The sequence below is a fragment of the Gobio gobio genome (assembly GCF_949357685.1).
Source record: "Gobio gobio genome assembly, chromosome: 12".
NCBI classification, from domain to species: Eukaryota; Metazoa; Chordata; class Actinopteri; order Cypriniformes; family Gobionidae; genus Gobio; species Gobio gobio.
In genome coordinates this window covers 50,635,447-50,651,357 of record NC_137105.1, presented here as the reverse complement: position 1 = coordinate 50,651,357, position 15,911 = coordinate 50,635,447, and the positions used below count along the sequence as shown (strand labels likewise).

Genomic DNA, 15,911 nt, shown 5'->3' with positions numbered 1-15,911 from the left:
GGGAATAGTGATTGAGGGTTTAGCCCTGGATTCCGGCACGCTGTACGCGATACTGGCGCGTGTCTTTCTGTGTATGGAAAGCCAAATGGGTCATAATTCGCCATTAACCAAATGCTTGGGTCCAGAATATGGCACATTTTGCGCTGTCTTTCCGTCTAAAACACAGCAAAAACTGCGTTTTCTGGACACCAGGCGTTTGGTTAATGGCGAATTATGACCCATTCGGCCTTCCGTGTGTGTGTGTGTGTGTGTGTGTGTGTGTAAAACCAGGACATTAATCAGGATAAATCACTGTCTCTTTTCGTTCTTGAATGTTTTAAAAGCATTAACATGAATAAGAGCGTGATCACGCTAGCCAAAGGATGACAGAAAAAACAGATGTGGTGTTAATTACTTTAAATATTGTTAACCCGTTAAATTGCGTCCGTTTATAATGTAGGGGGCGGTGCTTCACATTCTACCGATCATTTGATTGGAGAAGCTGAAATGTAGAGTGATGTCATTATTATATGTCCTGTGGAAGTGAGAGACTGTACGTTTTTAAATGCTAATTTGGAGCACACTAGCTTATAGATAACAGCTAATACATTCATAAAAGCAAAACAAATTTTTGTAAAAAGTAATTATAACGTTCTTTTATACTACATATAAAATATAAACAGTCTTACTCCAGTACTGTGTCCACACTCCCTCACGGTAGGTGGCGGAAATGCGCCAATGGTTGCTTTGACAACCAACTAAGGAGTAATAGTAGAAGACAACAACAACACCGCCGCCATGGTGATGAGGTGTATCTTAGGCTGTTCGCCTCCTAAACCCCTCTTCCCGATCCCCAAAACCCCGTGGCTGCGCGCCCGCTGGCTGGAGTTCCTACACTTTGATGAAGGAGGGATAACGGAGAACACGCGGTTGTGCGCGCGCCACTTCACGCAGGAAAGCTTTAAGAACTTCCGGCAGCACGAGATGGGGTTCGTGAAGCTGCTGCTGCTGACGGGCTCGGCGGTGCCGTCGCTCTACACGGTCGGCGCGTCATCGAGCGCGAAGGTTAGTGAGGCGAGATAACGAGAACCGTATAACGTGTTTACTTCGAGGTTGTGACATGCCGTGTTGATGTTTAATGTGTTTAATGTGCTGCAGCCGCTGACACGGGACGTGGGCTGCCAGTGTTCCCCCAAACCCCAGCGGAGCGCCGCGGTGCAGGCGACGCGCTCCACCCCGAGGCCCAAACGGCGGAGCAAAGGCAAGGCTTGAGCAGCGTCTTAACCCTCTGCTCCTCTCCGGGTCACACTTGGCTTCATCTCGGCCAAAACTGACCGAAGCCTTCAAATGTCACTATTTATTCCCCGCAGGAAAACCAATGTAACTTATTTTAGTTCAATAATATTTTTTGATAATTATTTAGAATTTTTAGGAGTTTTTATGATACTATGCAATATTTATACAATTTTTATTAGCAATTTTTCCCCGTTGAAAATAATAATAATAATATATTTTAAAATAATTTTTCAATTAAAACAGTATTCCATGTTAAAAAAGTATGGAAGCCATGAACCGCAAAGTTAAAAAAAAAAAATAATATAATAAAGTCGAAATATTTCAAGATTAAAGTCGAAATATTTAGAGTTTAATCTCGAAATATTTTGACTTTATTATTATTCTTTTTTTTTTTACTTTGCGGTTTAAAGTCGAAATATTTCGAGATTAAAGTCGAAATATTTCAAGATTAAATTCAAAATATTTCGAGATTAAAGTCGAAATATTTCAAGATTAAATTCAAAATATTTCGAGATTAAAGTCGAAATATTTCGAGATTAAAGTCGAAATATTTCGAGATTAAAGTCGAAATATTTCGAGATTAAAGTCGAAATATTTCGAGATTAAAGTCGAAATATTTCGAGATTAAAGTCGAAATATTTCGAGATTAAAGTCCAAATATTTTTTGAGATTAAAGTCGAAATATATTTAAAATGGCTTATTTAATTATATTCACAATCACAGCAGTTGTGTGTGTTACGTCAATGAGTCTGCGTTTGTAATTTTGACTTTATCCTCAAAATATTTCGACTTTAATCTCTCTAGATTTTTTTTTTTTTTTTTTTACAGATTTTTTATTTTATTTTTTACTTTGCGGTTCAGGGCTTCCGTAAAAAAGAGACGAGGCATTCAAAATAATTTTTTTTTAAGGTAGATTAGTGCCATCTGGTGGGAGTAAAAAAAGAAAAACAGATGTAATACCCTGTTTTGACCACTGTTGCCTCTGGCTTGGCGTGCTCAGTTGGGGACACTAAATTTTTCAACTAAACATCGAAATACATCTAAATAATAAACTAAATTAACCATTTAAACTAAATTACTGATCAAATTATTGATCTAAAGCCCACACTGTCACTGTATGATACTTGAAATTTTTCCAGAATGGCTATACAGCTGAATAAAATTATGCTGCATTATTTTCCTGTTTAACACTGTAAAGCTGCTTTGAAACAATCTACATTGTTAAAAGCGCTATATAAATAAAGTTGACTTGACTTGACTTGACTAGATTCCTATATAACTATATAACGTGGCTTATAAATGATGTTTTTAGACATAAATACTTATTTTTATTAAGTTGTGGATTTGGATTTATACTTAGACATTCTCAAAGACTACTTTTTGTCAAGGTTAAGATTTTTTTAATGTTGATTGGAAGTGTCAGTTTTTGCATACATTTTTTATTACATTCAAACCTGAGCAGAGAGGAGAACATTTTGAACATCACATTTAAATAGAAAATATAACAAAAATTAACAGGTATGTTTTATCACAGCATAATATTTCTTATTTTAACCTCTTATTTGATAATTTTGGTTCAATTTTACTACATTGATACAGCCGCACCAGTTCATTTGTATGGGTATTATATTGTGGTTACATTTAGTCATTTGTGTGGTTTGTGTTTGTGTCTCTGAGTGTGTTTACATGAGTGTGTGTTTGAACTCTTGATGTTTTAGAGTGTAACCTCTTCCTTGCTGTGCACTTTTTTCTGTATCATGGCTGATTTGTGGTTTGTATCACCAAAAGATTCCCTAAGTTTTTGTGTTTTTGCGTATTTCCCATTAATTTCCTATGTCGGCCATTTTTGACCGCGAAGGAGACAAGTGTGACACTTTTTTTTCTGACCCTTTAACTTAACCGAATCATCTCCATGATTTGTGTGTGTTCTTTACATCGCTAATGCGACAAAACTCACCAAGTGTCATCCCATTCCGATGAAGCAAAAAAAAAAAACATTTCAAAATGTTTCGGTCATTTTTGACCGAAGAGGACCAGAGGGTTTAAGCTACAACCTCCAAACTCTGGTCAGACCTTCAGACGGTTCTGACTCGGGTCTCTGTGTCTTTTCAAGATGATCTGAATTATGGTTTTCCTAAAAAAATAAGATTAAACATCATACAAGTCCCATACGCTTTCATTGAGGGGGTCAAAACTTTAACACACTACTCTAATGGAGTATTGAAGCTTCATCCACTGTGTGTCTGTCACTGGCAAAGCCTAGCAACTAGGACATGCTAGCTGTGTGTTGAAACATGCTAACAATTTTTGCTAAAACATGTTAGCAAAATGTTAATTCATACTAGCAATGTGTTAAATCATGTTAGCATTGTTTAGAAACGCGTTACCTCATGCCAGCAAACGTGCTAGCAATGTATTACATCATGTTAGCAATGAATGTGCTAGGAACATGTTAGCAATGTGTTAAATTATCGTAACATGTTAATCATACTAGCAGTGTGTTAAAACATGTTAGCAACATGTTAATTAAGGCTAACAACATGTTAAAACATGTTGGCAATGTAGTAAATCATGTTAGCATTATGTTAAATCATGTTAGCATTATGTTAAATCATGTTAGCATCATGTTAAATCATGTTAGCAAAAATGCTAATGAAGACTAACAACATGTTAAATAATATGTTAGCAAACGTGTTACATCATGTTAAGAATGTGTTAGGAACATGTTAACAATGTGTTAAATTATATTAACATGTTAATCATGCTAGCAATGTGTTAAAACATGTTAAAGATGTTAACAACATGCTTATTCATGCTAGTGTCATGTTAACAACATGCATATTCATGCTAGCGTCATGTTAACAACATGCTTATTCATGCTAGCGTCATGTTAAAAACATGCTTATTCATGCCAGCGTCATGTTAACAACATGCTTATTCACGCTTGCGTCGTGTTAACAACATGCTTATTCACGCTTGCGTCGTGTTAACAACATGCTTATTCACGCTTGCGTCGTGTTAACAACATGCTTATTCACGCTTGCGTCGTGTTAACAACATGCTTATTCACGCTTGCGTCGTGTTAACAACATGCTTATTCACGCTTGCGTCGTGTTAACAACATGCTTATTCACGCTTGCGTCGTGTTAACAACATGCTTATTCACGCTTGCGTCGTGTTAACAACATGCTTATTCACGCTAGCGTCGTGTTAACAACATGCTTTTTCACGCTTGCGTCGTGTTAACAACATGCTTATTCACGCTTGCGTCGTGTTAACAACATGCTTATTCACGCTTGCGTCGTGTTAACAACATGCTTATTCACGCTTGCGTCGTGTTAACAACATGCTTATTCACGCTTGCGTCGTGTTAACAACATGCTTATTCACGCTTGCGTCGTGTTAACAACATGCTTATTCACGCTTGCGTCGTGTTAACAACATGCTTATTCACGCTAGCGTCGTGTTAACAACATGCTTATTCACGCTTGCGTCGTGTTAACAACATATGCTTATTCACGCTTGCGTCGTGTTAACAACATGCTTATTCACGCTTGCGTCGTGTTAACAACATGCTTATTCACGCTTGCGTCGTGTTAACAACATGCTTATTCACGCTTGCGTCGTGTTAACAACATGCTTATTCACGCTTGCGTCGTGTTAACAACATGCTTATTCACGCTTGCGTCGTGTTAACAACATGCTTATTCACGCTAGCGTCGTGTTAACAACATGCTTATTCACGCTTGCGTCGTGTTAACAACATGCTTATTCACGCTAGCGTCGTGTTAACAACATGCTTATTCACGCTTGCGTCGTGTTAACAACATGCTTATTCACGCTTGCGTCGTGTTAACAACATGCTTATTCACGCTTGCGTCGTGTTAACAACATGCTTATTCACGCTTGCGTCGTGTTAACAACATGCTTATTCACGCTTGCGTCGTGTTAACAACATGCTTATTCACGCTAGCGTCGTTAACAACATGCTTATTCACGCTAGCGTCGTGTTAACAACATGCTTATTCACGCTTGCGTCGTGTTAACAACATGCTTATTCACGCTTGCGTCGTGTTAACAACATGCTTATTCACGCTAGCGTCGTGTTAACAACATGCTTATTCACGCTTGCGTCGTGTTAACAACATGCTTATTCACGCTAGCGTCGTGTTAACAACATGCTTATTCACGCTTGCGTCGTGTTAACAACATGCTTATTCACGCTAGCGTCGTGTTAACAACATGCTTATTCACGCTAGCGTCGTGTTAACAACATGCTTATTCACGCTAGCGTCGTGTTAACAACATGCTTATTCACGCTTGCGTCGTGTTAACAACATGCTTATTCACGCTAGCGTCGTGTTAACAACATGCTTATTCACGCTAGCGTCGTGTTAACAACATGCTTATTCACGCTAGCGTCGTGTTAACAACATGCTTATTCACGCTTGCGTCGTGTTAACAACATATGCTTATTCACGCTTGCGTCGTGTTAACAACATGCTTATTCACGCTTGCGTCGTGTTAACAACATGCTTATTCACGCTTGCGTCGTGTTAACAACATGCTTATTCACGCTTGCGTCGTGTTAACAACATGCTTATTCACGCTTGCGTCGTGTTAACAACATGCTTATTCACGCTTGCGTCGTGTTAACAACATGCTTATTCACGCTAGCGTCGTGTTAACAACATGCTTATTCACGCTTGCGTCGTGTTAACAACATATGCTTATTCACGCTTGCGTCGTGTTAACAACATGCTTATTCACGCTTGCGTCGTGTTAACAACATATGCTTATTCACGCTAGCGTCGTGTTAACAACATGCTTATTCACGCTTGCGTCGTGTTAACAACATGCTTATTCACGCTAGCGTCGTGTTAACAACATGCTTATTCACGCTTGCGTCGTGTTAACAACATGCTTATTCACGCTAGCGTCGTGTTAACAACATGCTTATTCACGCTAGCGTCGTGTTAACAACATGCTTATTCACGCTTGCGTCGTGTTAACAACATGCTTATTCACGCTTGCGTCGTGTTAACAACATGCTTATTCACGCTTGCGTCGTGTTAACAACATGCTTATTCACGCTTGCGTCGTGTTAACAACATGCTTATTCACGCTTGCGTCGTGTTAACAACATGCTTATTCACGCTTGCGTCGTGTTAACAACATGCTTATTCACGCTAGCGTCGTGTTAACAACATGCTTATTCACGCTTGCGTCGTGTTAACAACATGCTTATTCACGCTAGCGTCGTGTTAACAACATGCTTATTCACGCTTGCGTCGTGTTAACAACATGCTTATTCACGCTTGCGTCGTGTTAACAACATGCTTATTCACGCTTGCGTCGTGTTAACAACATGCTTATTCACGCTTGCGTCGTGTTAACAACATGCTTATTCACGCTTGCGTCGTGTTAACAACATGCTTATTCACGCTTGCGTCGTGTTAACAACATGCTTATTCACGCTTGCGTCGTGTTAACAACATGCTTATTCACGCTTGCGTCGTGTTAACAACATGCTTATTCACGCTTGCGTCGTGTTAACAACATGCTTATTCACGCTTGCGTCGTGTTAACAACATATGCTTATTCACGCTTGCGTCGTGTTAACAACATGCTTATTCACGCTTGCGTCGTGTTAACAACATATGCTTATTCACGCTTGCGTCGTGTTAACAACATGCTTATTCACGCTTGCGTCGTGTTAACAACATGCTTATTCACGCTTGCGTCGTGTTAACAACATGCTTATTCACGCTTGCGTCGTGTTAACAACATGCTTATTCACGCTTGCGTCGTGTTAACAACATGCTTATTCACGCTAGCGTCGTGTTAACAACATGCTTATTCACGCTTGCGTCGTGTTAACAACATGCTTATTCACGCTTGCGTCGTGTTAACAACATGCTTATTCACGCTTGCGTCGTGTTAACATGCTTATTCACGCTTGCGTCGTGTTAACAACATGCTTATTCACGCTTGCGTCGTGTTAACAACATGCTTATTCACGCTAGCGTCGTGTTAACAACATGCTTATTCACGCTTGCGTCGTGTTAACAACATGCTTATTCACGCTTGCGTCGTGTTAACAACATGCTTATTCACGCTTGCGTCGTGTTAACAACATGCTTATTCACGCTAGCGTCGTGTTAACAACATGCTTATTCACGCTTGCGTCGTGTTAACAACATGCTTATTCACGCTTGCGTCGTGTTAACAACATGCTTATTCACGCTTGCGTCGTGTTAACAACATGCTTATTCACGCTAGCGTCGTGTTAACAACATATGCTTATTCACGCTTGCGTCGTGTTAACAACATATGCTTATTCACGCTAGCGTCGTGTTAACAACATGCTTATTCACGCTTGCGTCGTGTTAACAACATGCTTATTCACGCTTGCGTCGTGTTAACAACATGCTTATTCACGCTTGCGTCGTGTTAACAACATGCTTATTCACGCTTGCGTCGTGTTAACAACATGCTTATTCACGCTTGCGTCGTGTTAACAACATATGCTTATTCACGCTAGCGTCGTGTTAACAACATGCTTATTCACGCTTGCGTCGTGTTAACAACATGCTTATTCACGCTTGCGTCGTGTTAACTACATTCTTATTCAAGCTTGCGTCGTGTTAACAACATGCTTATTCACGCTTGCGTCGTGTTAACAACATGCTTATTCACGCTTGCGTCGTGTTAACAACATGCTTATTCACGCTTGCGTCGTGTTAACAACATGCTTATTCACGCTTGCGTCGTGTTAACAACATGCTTATTCACGCTTGCGTCGTGTTAACAACATATGCTTATTCACGCTTGCGTCGTGTTAACAACATGCTTATTCACGCTTGCGTCGTGTTAACAACATGCTTATTCACGCTTGCGTCGTGTTAACAACATGCTTATTCACGCTTGCGTCGTGTTAACAACATGCTTATTCACGCTTGCGTCGTGTTAACAACATGCTTATTCACGCTTGCGTCGTGTTAACAACATGCTTATTCACGCTTGCGTCGTGTTAACAACATGCTTATTCACGCTTGCGTCGTGTTAACAACATGCTTATTCACGCTTGCGTCGTGTTAACAACATGCTTATTCACGCTTGCGTCGTGTTAACAACATGCTTATTCACGCTTGCGTCGTGTAAACAACATGCTTATTCACGCTTGCGTCGTGTTAACAACATGCTTATTCACGCTTGCGTCGTGTTAACAACATGCTTATTCACGCTTGCGTCGTGTTAACAACATGCTTATTCACGCTTGCGTCGTGTTAACAACATGCTTATTCATGTGCTAATAGCATGTTAATCTGTTTTTGTGATAGACTTTATTGCCTTCAAAACATTTAAACTTTAAAACTACTTCAAACCTAAAACCTTCAAACTTTTAAAAGTTTTTGTCAGCTGTGCCTGGACTCAGTGTCCTCAGACTGGACTCGTGTGTTTATGGGTGATCTGTGCTGTGATTTCAGCGGTCCAGGTGAAGCCCCCCACCCTCTCCATCGGGATGTCCTGCTCTAAGCGTCTTGCCACCGTCCTCGATGTAGCGTCTTCTCCACCCAACAAAAGGCTGTGTGTGAAAGAAGAAGCAGAGGATGGTGAGATGGGCGAGCCCTGGTCGAGCAGCGCAGAGGAGTCAACAGAGTCTGATGTCAGTCAGGAGGACAGTGACACGTGAGTCTGTGTGTGTGTGTGTGTGTGTGTGTGTGCGCGTGTGCATTCATCCGGGAGATGTGCCCATACAAGCAATTCCACCCTTTATGATGTCATACAGGGCTGTACTCTGGGGAAAAAACATTCAGAAACTTGGCATATAATAGCATTATACTGCATTCACACCAAACGCGATTAGAGCGTCAGGAGCGAGTGATTTCAATGGAAAGGCACGTTAACGCGCGTCTGGAGGTTTTGTGGCGCGATGGACGCGATTCCGCCTCATTCACGCGTCCAGTTCGTGTGAATGACACGAATTTAACGCAATACGCGCAAGTGATTTTTTTTTGTGGTGCTTTTTGTGCATTCATGCGTTAGAAGTAGGGCTGTACGATTAATCGAAAAATAACAGAAACTGACATCCAGAACCTCTAACCAACGTATTTTTCCCATGTCGGTTATTTCGGTTTTCACGTGACTCCGCCCCGTCAGTCACATCAAGTGCTGTCTGCAGGCACACAGAGAGATGCAGGAGCAGTTATCTGTGTTTATAGATGCCCAGAATCACTATAGTAACCATGTTTTACACAGTTTATACAGGTCAGTTAATCGCTGTTCTTATAGCCTACGCGCTGACACACACACACACACACACACAGACGGCGCGCGCAAGCCCCGAAGCCAGATCGCTTTCACTTTCGTGCTCATAAAGTTTGTCAAGTAAATGGCTTGCAAGGCTTGCCAGTTTCAACATTTAAAGCGATTGTGCACTATTCAAAAACAACAATACGGAAAACTTCTCCGTTCAGTGCTCAGCTGTTTTCAGTGACACAAAGAGCCGAGCCGTGTCGCGTCTCTGACAGCGCGCGCGCCCTGAAGGCAGACCTTTCACCTGCGTCATCACAAAGCTTGTCATTTGTATGTGTTTTAAGCCCTGCCAGTTTGAACATTAAAGCGAGTTTAGACCATCAGATGTGTATTATGTTGAACTAATGCCTGATATATTGTGAAAAACACTTTTTAATTAGAAAAAAAAATTCCACCTTTTAATAGTAGAAAATATTTACAGTAGGCCTACAAACCTTATCAGGAACTTACTCAAAAACCTTATGAGGGCAAAAAAAAAAAGAGCAAAATCGTTCATTAATCGTAATTGAGGTAAAATGTTCAATTAATCGAGGGTTTTTATTTTTGGTCAAATCGTTACAGCCCTAGTTAGAAGCGAGATTGCGTCTGACGCCCGAGTTGGAAAATTAGAACGTCAATGGCGTCAATTCGCGCAGCGTTAACCAATCAACCAATCCGTCAGCTCTTAAAGAAACATTATCAACACTCTCAGCTGTGCTTACAGATATTGTAAATCACAAAGAAATAATTCTGCTTGGTGATTTAAATTGGGACTGGATGAAAGATGATTCAAAGGACTTAAAGGCTTACTGTGATTCTGTTAATTTAACACAAGTAGTAAATACTCCAACTCGCCCAAACACAAAAAATCTAAATAAATCCACGTTAATTGATATTATTTTAGTAAACCGACCTGATAAATGTACACAGATTTGACCAACAAGCTTTCATTCATGATATTTATCATTGTGATTGGAATAGAATATCATTCATTCCTGATGTTGATTTGGCATTGACTTATTTTAAGGGTCTATTTATGGGAGTTTTAAATAAACATGCACCGCTAAGGAGGTTCAAGGTTAAAGGGAGGGAAAACCCTTGGTTTTCTGATGCATTATCCTCTCTGCTACATGAGAGGGACCTGGCCTGGGCAAGGGCAAGGAAATCTGGCTTAGAAAATGATTGGTCCATCTTCCGATGCCTAAGAAACAAATGTATAGCACAGATACGTAAAGCTAAAGCACAGTTTTATCTAGATGAGACAACCAGAAATTTGCATAATCCAGCTAAATTTTGGAAAACTATTAAATCTTTAAAATCTAACTCCTCATCATCAAGTTTACCAAAGCAAATAAGTGTTGATTCTAGACAAATCGCAGATAAAAATGAGATAGTGGACTCCTTTAATCAGCACTTTGCCTCTGCTGGGCATCTTTTCAAGTCAATGCCAAATCAACCCTTGGACACACGGGTCCCAAATGTTGGAAATGTTAACACTTTCTCTTTTCAGCCATTTACAAGGAAAATGGTCCTGTCAAAATTGAAATGTGTACACTGTAGAAAGTCAGCTGGACCGGATGGGCTTGATCCATCGCTCCTGAAGCTTGCAGCTGATATTATTGCCAAACCACTCGCTCAGATTTTTAATTTGTCTCTGGAACAAAATGTTATTCCTGAATCTTGGAAAGCAGCACATGTGATACCTCTTTTTAAAAGGTGGGACCCCACATTATTGGACAATTATCGCCCTATATCTAAATTATCAGTACTGGCTAAGATATTTGAGGAATTAGTCAGTGAACAATTAAAAGAGTTTTTAACCTGCAATTGTATCCTCACACCCTTTCAGTCAGGCTTCAGGAAGGGGCATAGCACCGTCACGGCAGCCACTAAAGTAATTGATGACATTGTGTCTGCCATTGATTGCAAAAACTCATGTGCAGGATTGTTTATTGACCTTTCTAAGGCTTTTGATACAGTGGATCACAGCATTCTTTTAAAATGTCTAGTTAAAATTGGGGTGTCATCAAATGCGGTAAATTGGTTTAAAAACTATCTTACTGGTAGGTTTCAATGTGTTACATGTGATAGTATTACATCAGGGAAGGCTGCAATTACAATTGGGGTTCCACAAGGCTCCATCTTAGGGCCACTTTTGTTTACCATCTACATTAATTCTATTTCTGAACGTGTAAATGCTAATGTACACCTTTATGCGGATGACACCATCATCTATTGCACTGCACCCTCTCCATGTGAGGCGTTAGTAAAACTGCAGGAGGCTTTCACAGTCTTGCAAGAAAATTTAAGGAGATTAAAGTTAGTGCTTAATGCTAAAAAAACCAAACACATGTTTACACACTCCAAGTCCAAAGTAAAATCTCTAACTCCAATTGTAACCGCACAGGGACAGGAAATAGAGAAGGTGTCATGCTACACATATCTAGGTTTTTTATTGGATGAAAATCTTTCTTTTAATCCTCATGTTATGCATGTGGTAAAGAAACTTAGAGTAAAGCTAGGTTTCTTTTTTAGAAATAAGGCTTGTTTTAATTTGAAAGCTAGAAAAGAACTTGTAGCAGCCACATTTTTATCTGTTCTGGATTATGGCGACATTATCTATATGCATGCCTCAAAGTCTGTATTGCGTTCACTGGATTCTGTCTACCATTCAGCACTACGATTTATAACAAAAGCCGACTATAACACACACCACTGCAATTTGTACAGCTTATCTGGTTGGTTACCACTGTCTATACGCAGACAACGCAATTGGTTGATTTTCATTTATAAAGCAATTACTGGATCATTACCATCATATTTATCAGTATTCTCATTGGCAACAAACAATAGATATAACCTCAGGTCTAACAATAGCATACTTTTCAATGTGCCTACTATTCACTCCGAATTTGGTAAAACAGCCTACCGTTACAATGCTCCGTCAACCTGGAACGCACTACAGAAAGAACTGAAACTAAACATGTTTATCTCCATTTCTGATTTCAAGTCATATCTGGCAGACACTTTACATCATACATGTGAGTGTGTCTAGACTTTTTGTTGTTTACAGCCTGCATATTCTTACTTGTTAATTGTATTTATGTTTTTTATGTTGTGTCCATCTCTGTTTTTATGTCTTTTTAAGCTATGTGCTGCCTTTTCTTGGCCAGGGCTCACTTGAAAAAGAGACTACTGTCTCAATGTGACTACCCTGGTAAAACAAAGGATAAATAAAAAAATAAAAAATAAAATCAGGAGCCTGCTCGCTGCTGTCATGTGGTAAAGTGATAAAGTCACGTGTATGAGAAACCCTGCATAATTAAAAAATACTACTATTGTGTCACAAAATGTAGTTTTAAGCCTTTTTCAGGTGAGAATGTAGTTGTTTAAAGCTCAAATCTGTGGTTTATTTATAAAGACAGCGCCTATTTAAAAAAGTAATCTGGTGTTTGTGTAGTTGTGAGCTCCAGTGGATCAGCGGCGCTCAGCGGTCATTAACCCCAGCGAGAGCAGCCTTTCCTCGGCCAGTCCTTCTGCCGTCTGCCGCTGCTCTGATGGCCTGTAGTGGCTCATCTTGTGTGGATCTAACGGCCGATCTTTGCTCTCATGAATCATCATTTGTTGTTTGCCAAATCGTTTTGACTGAGGGCAAAGAAGTTTCGTAACTTTATTTTTTAGGATATTTAAAGGTCCCGTTTTTCGTGTTTTTTTTAAGCTTTGATTGTGTTTACAGTGTGCAATATAACGTGTTCATGTTTCGCGTGTAAAAAAACACAGTATTTTTCACACAATTTACTTATCTGTATACCGCTGTTTTCACTGTCCTCAAAACGGCTTGAAAGATTTCCCTGTTCTATGAAGTCCCTCCTTCAGAAATACGTAACGAGTTCTGATTGTGCCAGCGGTTCCCGTGTTGTGATTCGACAGCAGCTTAGGGCACGCAGAGCGCACGTTACCGGAAAGGTCGCGCCTCTCACCTTAACGGGGATGCATGCGCTCAATGATCTCTAAGTACAGCGTCCCTGGGAAAGCCAAACAAAGGTGACTTGACTCCGGGATGAAAATAACAGCGTCTCGACGACATGGCAACAAACAAACTATACGAACGCAACCGAACGCAACACTTCCTATTCTCCACGCGGGAGAAACAAGACCACGCCCCCTTTTTTGCGCGTTCTTGTGGGCGGAGGTTAGTCGACATACTGCTCTACTGACGTCATTAAAGCAGGAAGTACCAGGATGTAGTCCTAACCAGCCGTTCGCTGTAGGCTTTGAAAGGGAACTTCTGTTAAATAAAATATCTCGCTTGGCATTGAACTTTGAGCTTTATAATTTTACAGGTATTATAAATGCTCTAACAGCAACATTACACACTAACTAAAGTTTGAAAAATGGGATCACGAAGAACAGGACCTTTAAATGCAGTGAAGATAATGTAGGAGTTGCCTGGACCACATTTGTGTGGCTATTAATGTTTAATATATATTTTTAATGAAAATGAAAAGAGGCAGTGGTGTTTTATGACATATTTCTCCTGGAGCGCCTTGAACACGCCTCTATTTCGCTTCAAACGCTCAATTTATACACACGTCTAATTCACTGTGGACGCGCGAATGGATTCAAAATGTTCAAGCGTCAAACTAGACACGATTTTGACGCTCTATTCGCGTTTGGTGTGAACGCAGCATTAGACCCCCCCCCCTAAAAAAACAAACAAATAAAAACAGACTTTGCTGCCTCATTCCACAACAGCACCGCTCGCAGTCTAATCAATATGTAAACCAACACGTCTCACTCAAGCCTCTTCTACATATATCTTTGTGTAGGTCACTCTTTGCTGCTCACTACTATGATGGAGGTGCAGATTGGGAATATGCCAGTTGAAGACGGCCACAGGTCAAAAGGGTGAATCCATCAGACAAACGGCACTGATGTACAGTGAGTTGGGCAAAACACTCAAGAGTTCATACTCTATATAATCAGCACATGCTTGATGTACATCTACTGACAAAATGGGCTTTTATTGTTTAAAAGAGGTAAAGGGAAATGACTCAGACCTCACATGAGAAATATGGGAAATAATCATATTTTTACACTGTTTTGCACTAATTCTGTTCTCATTTTAGACTCTGCACCCCCTGCTGAAAGCTCATGTTGAGGATGTTTTTCTCCGGCCCGTACCGAGGTTTGACTTCCCGTGTGCTGACAGCCTCCGGACACGGATCGCCTCACAGGAACATTCAGTGTGAGAGGAAGAAAAGTGTGTGTTCATAGGATGTGCTTAAAGGGGACATATTATGCCTCTTTTCACAAGGTGTGATAGAAGTCTCTGATGTCCCCAGAATGTGTTTGTGAAGTTTCAGCTCAAAATACCCACAGATTATTTATTATAGCTGGTCAAATGTGCCCCTATTTGGGTGTGAGCAAAAACACGCGTTTGTGTCCCTTTAAATGCAAATGAGCTGCTGATCCCCGCCCCCCTTCCAGCGGATCCTTTACACGAGCTTCAGATTCAACGTCAACAACAAAACTGGCCAATCTCACTCAGACAAAATGAGCTGCTGCTTACCGCCCCGTTCCAGGCTCCTCTACACGAGCTTCGGATACTCCCTCAACAACAAAGGGAGTGACATAATGTCAGAAATAAGCTGTTTGTGGACTAGCCGTGCATGTTTGAACCGGAGTCGACTAGTCTCTGAATACAGTCCGAGACGATGCTAACTTTAGCCATATTAGCCGTACAGTCTGCAGTACAGTATGGATATGAAGTTGGAGCATGAGCATATATTGACCCATCCTTCAGAAACCTTTTCTCAAATCCAGTGTTGTACTGACTGACCTTCGTTGGTGAAGCAGCTTTTACAGACATTCTTCGGCACATTTCCTTCAAAAATGAAACCCATCCACGGTGTCTTCAGTGGCTCAGACGCCGGAGTCTGTGAGACTCGTGTGTTCGCTGGGACATCAACAGAACATTAGTCGTGTTTTTGACGCAGGCATTTTAAGAGGTCAAATGAATTATCCAGGGAACAACTTTAAGGGAACTTTTCTTACAGTGTGTATATAAACACTTAATCTTGTATAACTTATTAAAAAAAAGAGTTAAAGCAATGGAAAAACGTCAACTTATTGATTATATTTTTTTGTGTGTGTGTGTAATATATAAATAAAGTAAAAAATATATTATATATATATATATATATGTACTGTCAAACTATTAATTGCGTCCAAAATAAGTTTGTGTGTGTACAGTGTATAATTGTTTATATTTGACCACACACACGTCTATATATATATATAATATATATATATATATATATATATACATACTTGCA

General features: G+C 40.1%; 1 protein-coding gene across 1 annotated transcript; it reads left to right on the top strand.

Moving 5' to 3' along the window:
• The first annotated feature begins 728 nt into the window (after window positions 1–728).
• LOC307134869 (uncharacterized protein) lies at window positions 729–15,740 on the top strand. Its single transcript, XM_079830902.1, has 5 exons — window positions 729–1,044; window positions 1,138–1,240; window positions 8,766–8,967; window positions 14,403–14,514; window positions 14,703–15,740. The coding sequence occupies exons 1-4, from the start codon at window positions 778–780 to the stop codon at window positions 14,458–14,460; spliced, it is 630 nt and encodes a 209-aa protein (XP_079687028.1). The 5' UTR covers window positions 729–777; the 3' UTR covers window positions 14,461–14,514; window positions 14,703–15,740.
• Window positions 15,741–15,911: the final 171 nt, after the last annotated feature.